The 18653-nt window shown below is 31.9% G+C and overlaps 1 protein-coding gene across 1 annotated transcript in view; it reads right to left on the bottom strand.

Moving 5' to 3' along the window:
- The window catches only part of TRHDE (thyrotropin-releasing hormone degrading enzyme), a 374981-nt gene that overhangs the window by 64603 nt on the left and 291725 nt on the right, over positions 1-18653 (bottom strand). The window contains 3 exon segments of the mRNA XM_008574522.1: positions 9979-10034; positions 10135-10268; positions 16532-16620. Coding sequence (XP_008572744.1) covers positions 9979-10034; positions 10135-10268; positions 16532-16620 — 279 coding nt within the window.

Below are 18653 nucleotides of genomic sequence, written 5' to 3'. Positions count from 1 at the left end.
AAACATTGATGGCAAAAATTAAAAATGACAAAAATAAATGGGATGATATTTTATGTTCATGAATTGGAAGAATTATTATTAAAATATCCATACACTCCAAAGAAATCTACAGATTTAGTGCAATCTGTGTCAAATGCCAATAACATTCTTCACAGAAATATAAAAAGAATCCTAAAATTCAAATGGAACTAAAAAGACCCCAAATAGCCAAAGCTATCTTGACCAAAAAGAATAAAGCTGGAGGTATCACATTACTTGACTTTAAAATGTACTGTGAAGCTATAATTAGTAAAACAGCATTGTACTGACATAAAAACAGACACATAGACCAATGGAACATAATAATAGAGAGCCCAGACATAAATCCACACATTTAAAAACAACTGATTTTTGACAAAGGTGCCAAGAACACACAATAAGGATAGTGTCTTCAATATATGGCATTGGAAAAAACTGAACAGATATCTACAAGCAGAAGAATAAAATTAGACCCTTATTTCATACCATACACAAATTCAACCCAAAATGGATTAAAGACTTAATGTAAGGCCAGAAACTATGAAACTACTAGAAGAAAATATAGGGAAAAAACTTCTATAACATTGGTCTGGACAATGGTTCTTTGGGTATAACCTCAAAAGCACAGGCAACAAGAAAAAATAGAAAAATGGAATTATGTCAAACTAAAAAGCTTCTGCACAGCAAAGGAAACACTCAACACAGTGAAGACATAACCTACAGAATAGAAGAAAATATTTGCAATCTATACATCTGATAGGTGGTTAATATCCAAAATGTATAAGGAACTCTAACAATTCAATAGGAAAAAAACAAATAACCCAATTAAAAAATGGTCAATAGACCTGAATAGACATTTCTTAAAAGAAGATATACAAATGACCAACAGGTACATGAAAAAGTGTTGAACATCACTAGTCATTAGGGAAACACAAATCAAAACCACAATGAAATATCACCTCAATCCTGTTAGAATGGCTATTATCATAAAGACAAAAGACAAGTGTTGGCGAGGATGTTGAGAAAAGGGAACCCTTACACACTGTTGCTGGGAATGTAAATGAGTACACTCATTATGGAAAAACAGTATGGAGGTTCCTCAAATTAATAAAAATAGAAATATCATATGAACCAGCAATCCCATGACTGGATATTTATCCAAAGGCAATGAAATCAATAAATCAAAGAGATGTCTGCACTCCCATGTGCACTGCAGCACTATTCAGAACAGCAAAGATGGAATCAACCTAAGTGTTCATCAGTAAATGAAAAGACAAAGAAAATGTGGTATATATACACAATGGAATACTATCCAGCCATAAAAAAGGGAATCCTGTCATTTGCAACAACACAAATGGGCCTGGAGGACATTTTGTTAAGTAAAATAAGCCAGGCACAGAAATCAAATAGCACATGATCTCAGTCATATGTCTGAGATTCTGAAAGTCATCTAAACAAGATCATGTCATAGTAATAATGAGTAGAATGGTAGTTACAAGAGTATGGGGCAGTTGTTGGCAGGAGTGGAGGGTGAGGGGTGTGGGGTATTCTAGGATACGTTGGTTAAAGTATACAAAATTACATTTAGATGTTCAAGAGATCTATTGAACAGCAACTATATGGCAACTATAGTTCATAAGGTTATATTGTATTCTTGAAAAATGCTAAGAAAGTGGATGTTATATGTTTTCAACACAAAAATGATAACTATGTAAGGTGATGCATATAATTAGCTAGATTTAACCTTTTCCATAATGTATACATACTTCAAAACATCATGTTGTACACGATATATACAATTTTATCTGTCAATTTAAAAATAAATTAATTAAAAAAATAAAATAGATCAAAACACCTCTCTTCTACTTTCCACTCAGCACTTTTAAACATTAGGCATTGATATTAAAACATTTTCACCTACAGAGATGAAACACAAATTTGGCACCAGGAGGTTACAAATTTGCTTTTGATTTAATGCAGCACAGTTTAGAAGTCTCCAAGAAAGTCTGCCATCCTCAAGAGCCACAGGCCTGCCCTAATGCCTCAGGAGATTTGTACTTCTCAGAATTACCTGGTATAAGAGCTCTCCATTAATCTTTGTCCCAAGGACAACATCTGTGACTCCACCCTCAACAGATTTCTAAAGACAGCTCAAAGGAATGTGTTAACTCACTCTAACCTTGAGCAAACCAGCGTATGTCTGCAGGAACAGTGTAGTTTGAAAAATCCAGAAATATACTCCAGGCTTTTTCTGGTTTATAATAGAAAGAAAGCTGAAGACACCCAGCTCATTACAATAAAATGGGATTTTATTTTTAACATTTATCTGTGGCAAAGTGTTGCACAAACTAAGACTAATTTAGAGGCCTTTTGGATATGAAATTTTAAATAATTGCATGCAGAAAGGTATAAAATGAGAGAGCTTCAAGGAGACTTTTTTTGTATGTCTCAAGATGAGCATTTGCCAATGATGACAAATAGATAATTAGAATCCCCAGCCTCAGAGATGTGAGAAATGTAATCTTTTGGGCATGGCCATGAAGCACTGAAAGGATTCACTGTGAGTCACTGATCATGGCATGGAACAACCTACATTGGTTGGAAAGGCTGAGAGAATAATTACCAGCTAATTTTAATAGCTTTTGGTCAATGGCAGAAGATTGGAAGCATATAGCCAACAATAAATCTTATTTTGCAATAAACAATTTTATCACTTTCAGGATTTCATAAATATTTAATTTTAATCCTTTTGCACACACACTCTGGTAGCTTAACAAAAGATAACTAACAGCATAATCATACAGGAATACTTCTCCCAAAAGAGTCTAATACAAACAGCTAAAGAATCATCCTTCTCTCCCTGTCCAGTGAGCACAATAAACAATACATTTCAATCGATGTTCTATTATTATTAATAACCCTCATGATTCCATTATAAAACACAACTATGAAAGAAAGATGTTTATGCTGAGGTTATATAGTACTTTGAAAAAAGAAAAGGGTAGGGATTGAAGAAATAATTCTGAAACCAAACATCCTTCATAAAATCGGAATTTATAAAGCAGTAGACAGTAAAGGAGGGTCCAGGGTCCTTAATCAGTTTTTTCATAGCAATATTCAGCTGAAGTACAGTAGCCCTGTTATCTCCATGACAGAATGGGGAAATCAAGACAAAAAGTTGAGTCTGCCAAGGAATTTCTCACAGAGATTTTCTAAGTCACTCCTTCTCAATTTTATTTATGAAAGGTCAGTGCGTCACAGATTTAAACAACCAACTGTGAAAGTAGGAAAAGCAGCTTTCCATCTAGCTGGGCTCAGGGCGCAGTTGCTTTTCAGACACAATACTACTATTTTCTGCAGTAAGTGAAGGAATAACGAATACGTTTTGAAAGATAAACCTCATACAAGATAAAAGAGAGCCATCCAGAAGACACAAAAGAACTTCTAATAAAAACCATGTTAGAAGAAGGCCCATAAGAAGTGGTTTACTACCATGCAGTTTGCAAACATTGTTAAGGTTATTTTTAAAACGCTGTTGCTGTTCCTAAAATCAAAGCTCAGGAATGAAAAAAATGTGCAAGTTAAGGTTTTGAAATATTTCATAATTTGCTTCTTCATGAGTCATTATATTTTCAGTGGCTGTTGTATTAAAGTTTCAGTTTTCTTAATATATCTCATATTTATAAGCTCTGAAACAAATCAATAATAGTATTTGTTTTCTAACTTATATATTCATCAAACATGTATTCATCAAACATATTATGATAGCTGATGACTGCCAACCAATACTTAGAGCACTTTTAAGAGTGACATACATAATCTTAATCTCCAGACACAGATCCTTATGCTTGTTAATAAAGCACTAATGTTGTATACAAAACAACTTTTATCTTATTCCTTAACAAAGTTTGCAAATTAATTTGTAATAACTGCCCTCATTAAGGCTTTGAAAATGACTGAGTCCTTAAGAGAACGACATATAACAGTAATTGTAAAAATATGTTATAAGGCTAAAAAAGTATGTTATTATATTAATAACACAATAAATTGGCATGTGTTCTGCATGATTAAGATTGAATTGTCCAGGAAATTGGTGACTAAATAAAAAAAATCAATGTAGTAACTGCCCAAGGCAAGGACGATGATGATGATGATGATTTATCTCTGGAACTCTTCTGGGTATGCACACATTTTCCAAATAATTTTCATGTGTTTTGAATACTTTCAGATAAAATGCCATGTAAGCCCACAATCCATCTTTTATAACTTTCTAAAATTGTACTTGGCATGTTAACAGCTTTAAGTATCCAATCCAGTGATTACACTTCTTATTGCAAATCTGTTAAATTTCCAGTTTTTATTATATCCTACAATAATAAATAATTTCAATAAAAAATTTTACCTTATCTAGGTGCCAATTTTACTCCCCCAAAATCTCAAGTCTCTACTTTACCCAAATTGTACCATGAAATAATTGCTGTTATTACAGTTCTCCTGCCATAAGTTTATACTCTGCCTACACTTTTTTCTGTTTTCATTCTCCTACTTTTAAACCTTTAATAAATTTGCATAGTAAACTTTCACTCTGCTAATGTTATTTTCTATATGATGTTCTCCATAATCTTCCTAGGCCACGTTAATTCTTTACACCTTAATACTTTTCATAATATTTTACTCATAAACTTATAAACTGAATATGGTTAATTACTACCATGTATCTTCCATGCTAGATTGTGAGTTCATTGAAAACAAGGAATGAATCTTGTTCATTTTTATATCCCCCAAACTAAAAATGATTTATCAAAACCCAAAACAAAAACAAACACAAATATCCAACAACGGAAATATCTACGCATTTTAGTCACTAATTTCAAAGTGCAAGTCATAACACAATAAAATTTGTAAAGCAATCAATTAATTGAGTGCCTACATGTAAGCAATGAAAATTAGAATATGTGAGTGTGGAAACAGTGCAACTTCATGTAGCAGCATATGCCTTTAAAAAGTGAGGAAATAATACAGTACTACCAGAACTATGTACATAAAATCACAGGGTTTGATTTAGGGACCTGAATAAATGGGGAGAAAAACATTCTATCATTAGTAAGTTCAAATTGAAAAGATGTTAATACTCTACAAACTAATTAATAAATCCAAAGCATATCCAGTAATAACTGAAGCAGGATTTTTGAGTGGGATTTATCAAACTCATTCTAAAATTTATATTGCAAAGAAAATATATGATTTTAAATAACAAAATAAAGTTTTGTCAACCACAAGATACTATACATCTAAACCAATGAAAACAATATAGTCCTGGTGCGGTAAAAAAACAGAGATCAATACAACAAAATCAAAGCAATTTCCAAAAATATGAGCATTTGCATTGACATAAAGATATTTCAAATCTATGAAAAAAAAGTCCTTTAAATAAGTATGAATGGGATAATCAGTAATAAATTTCTTAATGTGAAGGAAAATTCGACCCTTACTTCATTCTATATATAAAAATTGATTAGAGAAGGAATGGTTAAGGAGATAAATGTAAAGCAAAATAATATTTAAAGAAAAAATAGGATATTTTCAAAATGTTCAGATATGAAAGCCTTCTAAGTGATACAGAACCAGAAAGCTATGAAAGGAATGATTTGACATATAAATTAAAAGCCTTTGAAAAATGAAATACACAACAAAATTTTTTAAAAATGGCATAGTGTTGAGAGAAAATACTGTAAAATATATACTCCAAAAAGATTAATATCCAAAAACATCTAAAACATATAGGATAATATAGGAAAAATACCTTTGTCTATTTTTTATTAGGTTTTTATCTTGTTTTTCACCAGGTGACAATTCACAGAAGAGAAGTATACAAATACCAAATGTATATGAAAAAATGCACAATTTTATTTAACCAAAAATGAATAACTTTTAAAAACTTACTTTTGCTACCAGACTGTCAAAAATGTAAAATATGTGTACTATTCAATGTAATGAAGGAATTGAAAAAATTGACCCTTTCATGCATGGTTAGTAGAGGGTTAAGGTGGGAAAGCCTTAGGAGTACAATTTATAATGTTCATCAAAAATTTTACACTCTTTGAATACAAAATTGCACTCACAGGAATCAATCCTATAAAAATGCACATATGCATAACAAAAGACTGCTCAAGGATATTCATCGCAGTCTTGATTATAATAGTGACAAATTAAAAACAATGAAAAGCTCCCCAGATTTATGTTTATAAGTGAGTCAGAGAACAGAATACATTTCTGTTCATATATGTAAAAAAAAAAAAGCAAACTGTATAGAAGTGTAAAAAAAAGTGGCTGGATTAATACATACCAAATATTAAAAATTTTTACCTGTAAAGATGGTAAAGTGATGGCAGAAGATGAAGGGAGTGAACGATTTCGCATTGTATTTCTTGTTTTCATCTTTTACAATTAGATTTTATGTGCTTTCTACATGTATTTTTTAGAAACAATAAAAAAATACCTAGAGGGCCGGCCCGGTGGCACACTGGATAGCGCGCCGCAGCGGCGGCGCTCCTGCCCGAGGGTTCGGATCCCACATACAGACCGGTTCCCGCTCACTGGCTGAGCGAGGCGCGGGAGCAACACCAAGGGTTGCGATCCCGGTGCCGGTCCCCGGTCCGGTGCGGGGGCAACACTGAGGGTTGCGATCCGTTGCCGGACACGGAAAAAAGACAAAAAGACAAAAAAAAAAAAAAAATACCTAGAGCAAGAAACTTAATTGCATAAAAATAGTGACGTGAAAGTATACAGTTTGAATAGTTAATAATGATCAATTCATACAACAAACATATTGGTATGATACTGTACCAAAAATTAGGTTAGGCAGTGGTAACCCAAGTATGAGATGAAGGCTTCTCCTCCCGATCATATAAGAATTATCAGTAACCCAGAAGAGTAAGCGGTTGAGCAACAGGGTGACAACTGCTATAACACAGGTCCACAGAACATCATCTAACTCTTGCTGGTTAAGGACAGATCAGGCTTCGGTGAGGGAGGGTGAATGAAATAGTATTTTTTCTTTTTAAGTGGATGATAACATTCTTGACAGACAAGGAGTATGGAGATAGAAAGAAATTTAATGTAATGGGTAAAGTCACTCTGCCTTGAGTTCATGAACTCTGCAGTGCCACTGTTAAAGCTTGAATCCCCTACCACACACACTTGAAAGCTGTGCAACCTTAGCTAAGTGATGAAACCCCTCTTAATCTCCTCGTCTCAGCCATAAAATGGTGACAGTAACTGTTCCCACTCCATAGGTTTTCTGAAAAGATGGAAGAAGGTTATTCATAAAAGCCTCAGCACAGTACCTACACATAAGGATTTAATAAATATTTGCTATTCTTCTACTCACTATCTTTAAAAAAGCCAAAGAGTGTATGTGTTCTGGAAATTTAAAAGAAGGTAGATACAGACTGAATAGTAAAACTATGGAATATTTACTAGAATACAATGAAATATGAGTAACTCTTAATTTCAAGTAAGTGTATGGTATTTGCCTGAAAAAATCTGATTTTTTAATTATTTACTCTCACTCTCATAGGAAAATTATCTGATGAGAAGCAAAACAAATCATAACTATATATTTAATCAGATTTGCATATTTTTCTGGTGAATTTGTAGAAGTGATAATGAAATTATTTCTTTCAAACTTTTAAGGCTTCCAAAATTGAAACTGAAAGCAATCTTCTGCCTCAGTGAACAAGAAATCTAAGTTTTGAAAAAAAAGTTCATCCATTAAAATTAAATATTCCATTTTAAAATAATTTCTATCATTTAATGCAGATGAGTCAAAAGATCCTTCCCTTTCAATTTCCATGCGTCCTCTGTCTTCAGAACATCACTACTTGTTTGCTTCCTCACCATCATTTCCAACCCATAAGGATTCACATGAGCTACTGCTTCAAATCTCCTCAGTCCCTCCATATTGCCTGTCTCTTTTATTAAAATAAATAACATTACGTCTAAGAAGCAGTATAGTGCTCTGGTTAAAGGCAGGAGCTATGCAGCCAGAGCACTTGGATCGAGGCCCTGGATCTGCCAATTATTAGCTGTGTGATTTTAGGCAAGTTACATGACCTCTCCGAGCCCCTATTTCTTCACCTATAAAGTGGGAACAATAGTACACATCTAAATAAATTATAAGGTTTTGTTGTGAGAATTAAACAAATTACTATATATAAAATAGAACAGTGGCACCTTATAAGTGTTTAATTATTAGACAGTGATATTAGTTGTCTTTGAGTTCCTAGCCCTTTCCTTGTAGTACTCAACATATCTCTCTATTTCTGCTTCTCTCTCAGTGCAATATTACTTTAAGTACACTCTTTCTGGCTTTCTGGACTCTCTAAACTTCTATGTCAAAATAATTTTTCAACCATACCTAATACTTTCTTCGAAGTCTTCATATTTTACTGCAGAGCAAAAGCTACATCTTTATTTCCACACATCACTATCTCAGCAGGTCCTCCTCCACCTCTATTATTTCTAAATTTTTGTCCAAAAAATTTAGATGGTGCTGTGGCATGAAAAAGCCTTCATTTACCTTTGCTGGAAGTGAACCTCAGTTCTCATTAAACAATTATACCCAATTGGTACAATTTCATTGGAAATGTCCTTGCTGATAAACTGTCCTTAGACTTGCCATTTAGCTAGTGGGCAAATTTGTGCCTGCAACTTTACCTTCCTGGTCAGAATGTAGCACTGATGCAGCACCACTCAGCAAGTAAGGAAAATATTAGTAATGCTTGTTGACTTCTATAGTGGCAGTAAGGAAGGCAAAAGTCAGAGATTTTTTTTTTTTAATAGAAACACACCTGAAATTTCGGCTTTATCTTTTTTTATTAATTCTCTTTTCTATATTACTTACTCTACAGAAAATAATCCCTGTAACTTGGTCCCAAACTTTAACTTTGCTTCTGTCAAAGTAATTATTGAGCTTTCTATATGTAAACTCATTAGTTTTGATGGATTAGAAAACCATAGGGTGTGATATGCTTTTAAACATATGTAAGAGAATTGAGATTTGGCTGAATACATAAACTGTAAAAGCAGTTTCAGATCTCAAGTATGAAACAATGCATAATACTAAGATAAGTCATGTGTTCATGTCAGCACAGACATAATTTCACACAACTATCTTAGGAGAAAATGTGATAAATCATGATAACCAGGTACGTAGAGAGAATTACCCATATCCTAATCTGTAGTTTATAAAATTAAATTAAAATTAAAACTGTATTTAGATGTGAAATAGTACAAAATATTTAAAGGACTGAGTTTATTTTACTATCCAGTTTCAAAATTGAGTAAATAGTTTAGGTTTATGATAAATATTATTTCATTGAATGACTATTCAAATGAATAACTGATTTTTACATTACAAATATAATTATGAAAATAACACAAATATTACTATAATTAGAACAACTAAAGGCTTTGACCACAAGATTGACATATACGTGTCCAGAACAGTCTTACCCTGTGGAATATTTATTTCTGTCTTGCAGCACTATCTTTTCATAATGAATCACATTCAAAAAAACATTTAAAAAAGATATAGTGGTGTCTGTAAGGAAAAAGTTGCCAATGCTTGAAGGTATTTTCTATCAAAAATTAAGTACGTCACAATGGTCATTTTGTAGAGTTCATTAATGAAACTGGGAAAAGATTATTAATCCCCAGAGTGTTAATTTGAACTTGCAGCAAAACTGATAAAGCTTCTCCTGACTTGGAAATACCCTATGGCTATTATGGATCAGGAGTTTAGGACACTGATTTTAACTCACATCCAAACACAAAACAATGTGATATAGAAATTGTTTTTAAAATTTTCTTAAATCAAAGATATACATACCATTTAGCTTAATAGAGGAAGTCTTACAGGCACAAGATTTTAATGTGGAGATCCACAGGAAAACATACCTGGCTAGGCTGAAGGCATCGTCGATTAAACCCGCTCGGTTACTGACAGAAAGAACCTATGAGGTCAATCAGAAAAAAACATGGAATAATTTAGGATTAAAATGGCAGGTGTTCACATACCAAAACAGATCCTTGATGAGCAAATCTGGAGTATACCTCATGGTTCCTGATTAATTGATCAATTAATAATCTCCAGTTCCTTAGGTCATAGTTGACTCTAAAGTAGCCAGTTTGATTGATGTTTCCCAGTATCCAGCTTCCTTTATCCAAATAAGTTATTCTGTGGTGCTCTGAAAATAGCATTTTTGGGGGGGTAAATAAATTTAAATTTTAAGAATGAAAATGGAGTAATGTGTTTTTTCTTAACCCAGATATAACAACACCAATAATTAAAAGAGAATGCCATCTGAAATACCTAATTGAAAACTACTCTTTTATTAATTAATCACTTGCATCTAGAATTTCCTAGAAAAACCATTAGTTGGTTACTCATTATCTCAATTATTTGTTTTCTTGTAATTAACATTTTTGTTCTTGACAAAACCCCATTACCAATACAAAATTTTCTTTCTTAAAATATATGTAACCTAGAAATCTACCACTGCACTCATGTGGCTTCTAATTAGATTGCATGGGGATATGTGGCTAGAATAAAAGAAAAGTTTTTAGACACATACTCTATTTATTTTATTCAGTAAAAAAGTAATTAAAACAATAGAGCCCATTTATTTGAAAGTCATTATTGTTTTTTTCCCTTTTTTTCTTGTGCTTTCTTGGGAGCACTAATAAATAACACTTTTCAACATCATCAATTATGCTAAAAAAAAAAAGGAGGCTCATTTGTTCAAGATTCTAATATTTCCACAGAGAATTAGAAAAAAATAATAAATTCTGCTTATTGGAATCACTTTGGAAAATGGTAACTAAATTATGTTCTCTAGCTAGTTCAATTAATAGGAGTCAGTAAACACAATATTGTAATTTCTTACATATTTAACTCCTCAGAGAACTGGTACAGAGAGAGAATTCCATTCACTTGAAAAGTTAGTTTACTGACTTCCCAGAACCACAGTTCACAATTCTACTGATTTTGTTGTTGATATTCAGGACTCATGCTTCATAGAATTTACACAATAAAGTTAACTTAAACTTTATTTATACTCGTATATGCACCACACACACACACACACACACGCACACACGCACACACAAACACACACACACACACAGTTTGACATCCAGGAAGGAAAAAAAAAATAGAACCACACTGGTCTAATTTTTACAATGAATTAAAACCGTAAAATGTATCACAGACACCATATGCCTCAGGTCTGTGTAGGGGACACATCTCTAGTTCTTACTCCATTATCAAGGTTTTTACACATTAGACTGCAAAAAAGGAAATAAAGTTTTCCCCTTTATTTCCTTGAATTACTGAATTTACAGAGTACTCTCTCTCAAGTACAGGCCACACAAGAAGAAGTTATACTACAAAAATTACTGCATGGACATTAATGACCATTTATTTCTCAGGTCTGGAATGGGGTGGACTAATGAATGCAATGCATGTCACAGATAACAAATTTTCAAAAATCTGCTGTAACAAAATGTACTTAAACCCAAAATTATACCACATATAAAAATTTAATCTTTAATGTTTCACATATTACTTCAACTTCTCTCCACTTTTATATATTGTGTCTTTGGAACAGATAAAGAAACGAGACTCAGGTTCTTTGAATCATCCAAGAAAGCTGTAGATTGTCCATCTTGGGTCTCCAGACTTCAGTGTCCTTTTTACTATGTTATAATCTATTAATACGAGATAGTATAACACTTTTATTGTAATATGATAAACACTTTTCACATTTTTAAATTGATTTGAAAGGGGGAAAATGGCACTGGAAAAAGAATTAGATTAGTGTAGGAAAGCGGGATTCTTGTTCCAGCTTTCCTGTAATAAATGTTTGAATTCAGGTCATTGATTCTCTTTGGCTCTCATTTTCAGTACTTATACCTGAGGGCCAAACAATGGACTTTATGGTTTCTTCCAAGTCTATGATGCAATGAAGGAAGAAGGTATTTTTCTTAGAGATTTTACCTAACTTAATCCATGGTACTTAGGAAAATAAATCTATCAGATATTTCTCTAAACTGAAAATGGCTTCTTAAATCTCTAAAACTTTATAATTGTGTACTTTTCAAAATTTTCATGTGTTTATCCACACAATTGCTTTAAAGAGGCTTTAGAACACCACACTCATTTTACAGATATAAAAATAACAAGAAAATATGGCATTTTAAAAACTAAAACAGCCTCATACGCAGACATTTAAATTAATCATGTCTGAATTCAGTGAAGAAATATTAAAACTTAAATATTGAGGAAATCGTTTCTTCTGAGTAACCCTGTCTTCATATCTACTAAAATTTTTATAAGACAATATTTGACAATTTTCATCGAAGAAATGTTTTTTTTTTCCAAAAAGTTACAATTTTAAAGCACCAAGTTTAATATATGAACAGCACAGGATTTAGATTTGTACGAGTTGGAAATGGTCATGAATTCTTATGATATTAAATCTATTTTTAAAGTTACTTCCTGTCCACATTTTAGATAGCTGATATAACTTAAACCCATGTGATTCACTTGACTCTAGTTTTAAAACTTATTCCATTCAGCAACTTATAGGTATTGTCAACTTAAAATTAATATAGGAAAATAATCCCTATGCCTTCTACATTGTCTGAATAGAATAAGAAAGACAAGCCTCTATTGTTTTGAAGTGTGTCATTATTAAATTTATAACTAAAACCTGAAGGTTATTACTGTCCATGAATATTTTTATGCCTTTGTTACAAATGAGATCTTTGGAGAAATGATTCCCTGAAAGATGTTGTAATAGATTTTTAAATATCTTTTAGGTTCTAGTTAATTATATTCCTAAAATGTTCTTCAAATTAACTAATGGCAAGCAATGAATTTGAAAGAGATCCCTTCCGATAGCCTAATGAGGTATGGTATTTGATGAGTACCATAATAAAAAGTATGGAAGTTATATTTCGAGTGTTGGTAATAATTAAAAATTATATTTAGAATATACACAAAATGGCACAGTACTTAGAATATATCAAGACACAGAGTAGTTGGTCTTTTATAAGATATTACATTTTATACTTTCTGGTGGAATAAAAAGGGAAAGGACATCAGGCATTTCTACACAATATTTACTGGAAGCAAAAGAATTAAAATTAAAAAATCAAGTCTACAAGAATAACAAGGTAACAATGTGAAACGAACTCAGGGATAATAACAGTATTTGTTTCCTCACTGGACTCTTGGGAAAATCAAATAAGAATGTTTTGTAGAACCTATAAAGAACTATGTGCATATATCCAAAGGCGTCATGCTGAGTAACTGACATCTGCAAACCAACCTACCACAAGTATTAAAACCTTACGAGAGAGAGAGAGAGAGAGAGAGAGAGAGAGAGAGAGAGAGAGAGAGAGAGAGAGAGTCAAGACAGGGATAGACAGAAAAGAAAATGCAAGTTCCTAAAGCCAGTTCTCTACCTAACTAACCAACTGACACTTTGGGTAAATTATTTCTCAAGCTTAATTTCCTCATTTGTAAGATGGGGATAAAGATAATACTTGTTTTCAAGGTTTGTGAATCTCAAATGAGCCAATGTTTGAGGACAGCATTACAGCATTAAGCTATTTTTAATGTTTACTTCTAATTTTCGGGATCTATTTCTCTTTTTTTTTTTTTAATCTTTTCTTTCCAATACTTGGCATTAATTTTTTTCTCCTCCATTCACCATTAATTGAATAGTCAGTCAACATACAAGCTACTACATTTATAAAGGTCTGAATTTTTGAAATTCCTGAAAATTCTTATTTTCATAGAAGATAAGCTCTTCAACATGTTTTCAACAATTTAAAAATTGGTTAGCAACTATTCTTAGGCTAAAATAATTTATGCCTTACCTTTGAATTAATTAGATTTTTATCTAAAGAGTTTAGAAAATTGAACTGTCAAGAGTATATGATAATTCACGTCAAATTTGAACTTTATGTTATCCACCAATGACTTTGGAGATCAAACCTATGTCACTACTAACAATAAAAAAATTATAAAAACATTAATCTAGCTGTTATAATTTAATGTGTAATTTTTTTACATAAATTGATAAGAATTGGCCAGAATATTCTTTTTATGTTTTTATGGAGAAACAATTTTCATTGATATTAGTTGGCTATCTTTTGGCAAAAAGTAGACATGACAACATATCAAAGGAGACAAGAGTTAATAATCTTTTCTTTTTCCCCCTAATCTTTGTCTGGTTTTAGTTTTTATTAGTCATTAGAATGAAGGACTTCAAGACAAAATTGAGTACAATTAGAAGTGTGACTGAAAAGGTAAAACAGGAAGATAGTCTTTATTTTAGGTCTCTCTTGGAAACTTTCTTCCAGATTTTGTATTTATAAAGTTTTCAGGAAACATTTCATGAAGCATTTACTTAGCATGGACATCTCACAAGCTTCAACTTTTCAACCATGACAACATTTATATCAAACAGAAGGTTCTGCTATAATTTAATGGATAACGACACATTATACTATGCAGCTCGCACATTGCACAACTTTGGGGTAGAGGAATGTGCCATTCATACCATAGTCTTTGCAATTAGTGCCTCTTAGATTTAACGTACCATACAATTTGTGCAAATGTGTATAACAACCATACATATCAGTATAGGTGACATTTAAAGCAAACATATGATTTGAACCAATACATTGTTATTATTCCTGGATAATAATTAAATGCTATAAAGTGAAACAATCCCTCAATTGTAACAACCAATGGCTATTGATTGGTCAAGGAAACCTGTGATACTACTCTCTATACTCTGTGTGGGATAAGGAAATACCATTAGTAACAGCATGGAAACAACTAGGAAGTTATAAGAAATGAAACAGGAAAGGTATGCGACAAAAATCAGACTTTCTCTGAATCCTCCCACTGTCTAAAAGTGAAGTTTTAGGCTAATCCTGCTGTTTGATCAGTATCTTTACACGCTTCTAATTTTCCTATTTCCTTTCTACCTTCCAAAGAGCCTTACTTTATTTCTGAAGACAGTTCTATCTCATGCTCCTAGCAATCCCATGGAGGGATGTCATCATTCTAATAGGTGGATCATTATAATAACAACTTGATGCTCTCACTAATCATGCCATAACCAATTATGTGGATAAATAAAATACATGAGCGGAAAAAGAGAAGTATGAACACAAATAATATAGTAAGTGTAAATTCCAAATCACAGTATAAATACTAACTCCAGGAAATGAAAAGAATACATTATAATAATTTTAAAAGAGAAATACTAATAAATTTTAAAACAAGCATTTCAATGTATCACTACATTACAAACGGATGTTTTATATGCAAGGTACATAAGTGAAAGCGTATATTTTCATAATATGTGTTTATGTGTTAAAAATACAATAACATTAAAATCTGGATAAAAATTCATCTGGAATTTGTTAAGTGTTTATATTTCTGGTAACCAGATTAGATTTTGCTGTAAGAACTTTTTGTAATATGTATATATGTATGTATTTTGAGCACTTAAATCTCCTTTGTAATAGCATAACTGAGGGAGTAAACCATATTTATTTATTTACACTTCATCTTATTTAAAAAACTTAAAATTTGTGGCTGTTAAAAATGATGCTTACAAAATACCAAGATAGCATCAATTAACAGCATGTGAGAAAGGGGTAAGAAAAACAAAATATGGACACAATTGACCATCTATATCTAAATAAAATGTTATATGAAAGATGATAATTGTTTTTTTCTCCAACTCAATGGAAAAGAGATATAAAAGTGACCTGTTTCACACTCTAGCATGAAGGATATAGATTGGATTCAAGAAATAGCTTTCTGACAGTGAATTGAAATAGGTCACTAAGTTGTTTGAAGATATGTAGGAAAAGAACAGTCTCATCTTTCTTTATTCTTTGAGGTTTGACCCTACCTAGGGGATGGTTTTCTGACCTGTCTAAACTCCTCCTGTCTGGCCCTATAATTTTTTAATTCCATGGAGAATATTGCTTCTCTCATCCCTTAAAGAGACAGTCTGGTAAAGAGAAGATAGAAAAATAAAATTAAAAGTGATGCATGTATTTCAGTATTTGACATACTTTTTTTTACTGGGGTTATGATGATATTTTAATTACATTGGAATTATTAAATTATACAGTTTAAAAACAACTATGATAAGTACTTCAAATACTTATTTTTTAAGTTTTCCTTTACCATCAAAGAAAAAAATAAATTTAATAATTACATAGGCAGACTGAAATTAGATAATGTAGAAACTATACTACACTATACCTAATTTTGTAGAGCTGATTATCATTCCTCTATCTTTTCTTTCTAATTTGTCTTTATTCACATTTTATAACAGCTGAAACCAGAGGTTAAGTTGCTAAACAATTATTTGAAACCAAACAGTTCCTCAGGGGAGACTATAGATTTTACCTGATTTGTTAGACACCCAAATAATTGCTTCTGAAGACACATGGCTTCTATTTCCTACCACAATAGTTAATGGAATCTGCCACAGGTAACTGCAAAGTAAAAGAGAAGCTTTAAGAATAAAAATAACTATATCAATTAAAAAACAAAAACAAATAGCATTTTCCATTCACCTTCTGTGTGATTTTTATTTTGCTCTTTAGAGAAACTAAAAAATATCCCCAGTCATAAAAGTAAGGAATAAGTCAATAAGATGAATTCACTCTTTCAATGCCACTAAGACTTGGTCTCTAAGAGTTTTAATTTCAGTGCAAAGTAGAACCGCCAACAAAACAGTTTATCTTGAAAAAAATAGATTTGTATTTTGCATTAGAAGTAAAAAGTAACTAAAATCCATAAATCTGAGCCATACTATATATTGATTAAAGTCTAAAAATAACTCCTTTCCATTTGTTTCTGTATAACATTAGTACACATTTCAATAGTTTCATGGATTTACACTTTGGCATTCTCCTTTATTGTCCAGTGATTCTGATGGACAGACACTATTAACATATTTTACAGAAGGTTAATATGGTATACTTATAGTTACTCAGCAAAGAAGAAAGAAAAAGCAAAACTTATTAAATTCCCCTAAAATCTATATTAACACAAAGAATACTGTAGGACACACTTAATGCTTTGTTTTCTGAAATGAAATTTCCAAAGTGATGTGTCAAAGCATCTACCAACATCCAGCTATTAGTCACGAGCTGCTAAAGAGAAGCATTTTCTGAGACTGGCCAATTAACTCAGTTGGTTAGAATGTGGTGCTGATAACACCAAAGGTCAATCCTTGAACTGGCCAGCCACCCCAAAAAAAAAAAAAAAAAAGAGAGAGAGAGGGGGAGAGAGAAGTATTTTTAACATATATCTCTTCATGGGATATAAATTGAGGCCTCATCTGTACATAAAGTGTACAAATCATTTGACATAAAGTGATATCAATTAATCTCAGTTAAGTAGCCAGAGATGTGCTGATTGCATAGTCTTATATTAAGTCCAATGACTATACAAGGGTTCTTTGAAAAGTTCACAGACAGATTATCTTTTAATTCTATTTTTCCGTGAACTTTTTGAAGCACCCTCATATTTTGTTTCCTTCCTTGAAATATAGTCAGATTATTTTGATCCATTATTGTACCATTAGCAACAGGGGTAGCCAAAAATTTCAGTATAAAAAATATTTTTTTATTATAGATATGTAAGAAGAGGTGAGCTCAGTAATGGTGAGAGTAAATGAGGAACTGAACGTTTTTTAGGGAACATGCCTGGGGTAATAAACAGCATAACGAAGATGTCTTTGGGGAGATGGGAAAGGAGGGCATGTCCTCTAAATATGTTGTATGGAATTTATTTTATCATTTCATGTTTTGCATTCAAAATAAATAGAATTCAGTGATAGTAAACATTCCAAATGGAAAATTGGAAGAAATTCATAATTTGATACCAACATTCTACGTCCAGTATGGAAAGTCAAAATAATGTTTAAGGTTCTGAATTTTAAAACTATATGCTATATTTAATTATAAAAACATTTTTGAGCGCCAACTATGTGGGGACACTATGTGGGGACACTATACTACAACAGATTCCACACATTCGATCAGGAAACAATTTCTAGTAGACAAACCTGTATTGATTCTTTAGATAGTAGTTAGTGAACAACCCATGTAAGCCCTTTAACAAATACTTCTAAACTTCTAACATAGGACTAAGAATATGCCACAAACATTTAATGATAAATTTACTGTAAGGAAGACAAAGAGAACTGATACATTTCTTTAACAGCTGCTCTCTAAAAATAATGTATCTTTTTTGGTTAATTGGAATAATTTATTAAGAGAAAATGCCTCACTGTTGAGTCTGATTCTCAAATTAAATTTTAGCTTCATTTTTGTGTACCAAAGGTCTTACAAAAGCCTGGGAAACAGAAGGCATTTCATAAATTACTGTTGAATTTGATTGGATGTGTTTGGATTAAAGTAAAATAAAAGGACCAAATCAGTCTATAGGTAAGACAAAGTGTAACTTTATGAACTTGACATTTTATTATATTATCTTCCACAGTGAGTTGCATCAACTA

The sequence above is a fragment of the Galeopterus variegatus genome, unplaced genomic scaffold (assembly GCF_000696425.1).
Source record: "Galeopterus variegatus unplaced genomic scaffold, G_variegatus-3.0.2 Scaffold1058, whole genome shotgun sequence".
Taxonomy (NCBI): Eukaryota; Metazoa; Chordata; class Mammalia; order Dermoptera; family Cynocephalidae; genus Galeopterus; species Galeopterus variegatus.
Note: the sequence above shows the minus strand (reverse complement) of the source record. Positions and strands in the feature narration are given on the sequence as shown.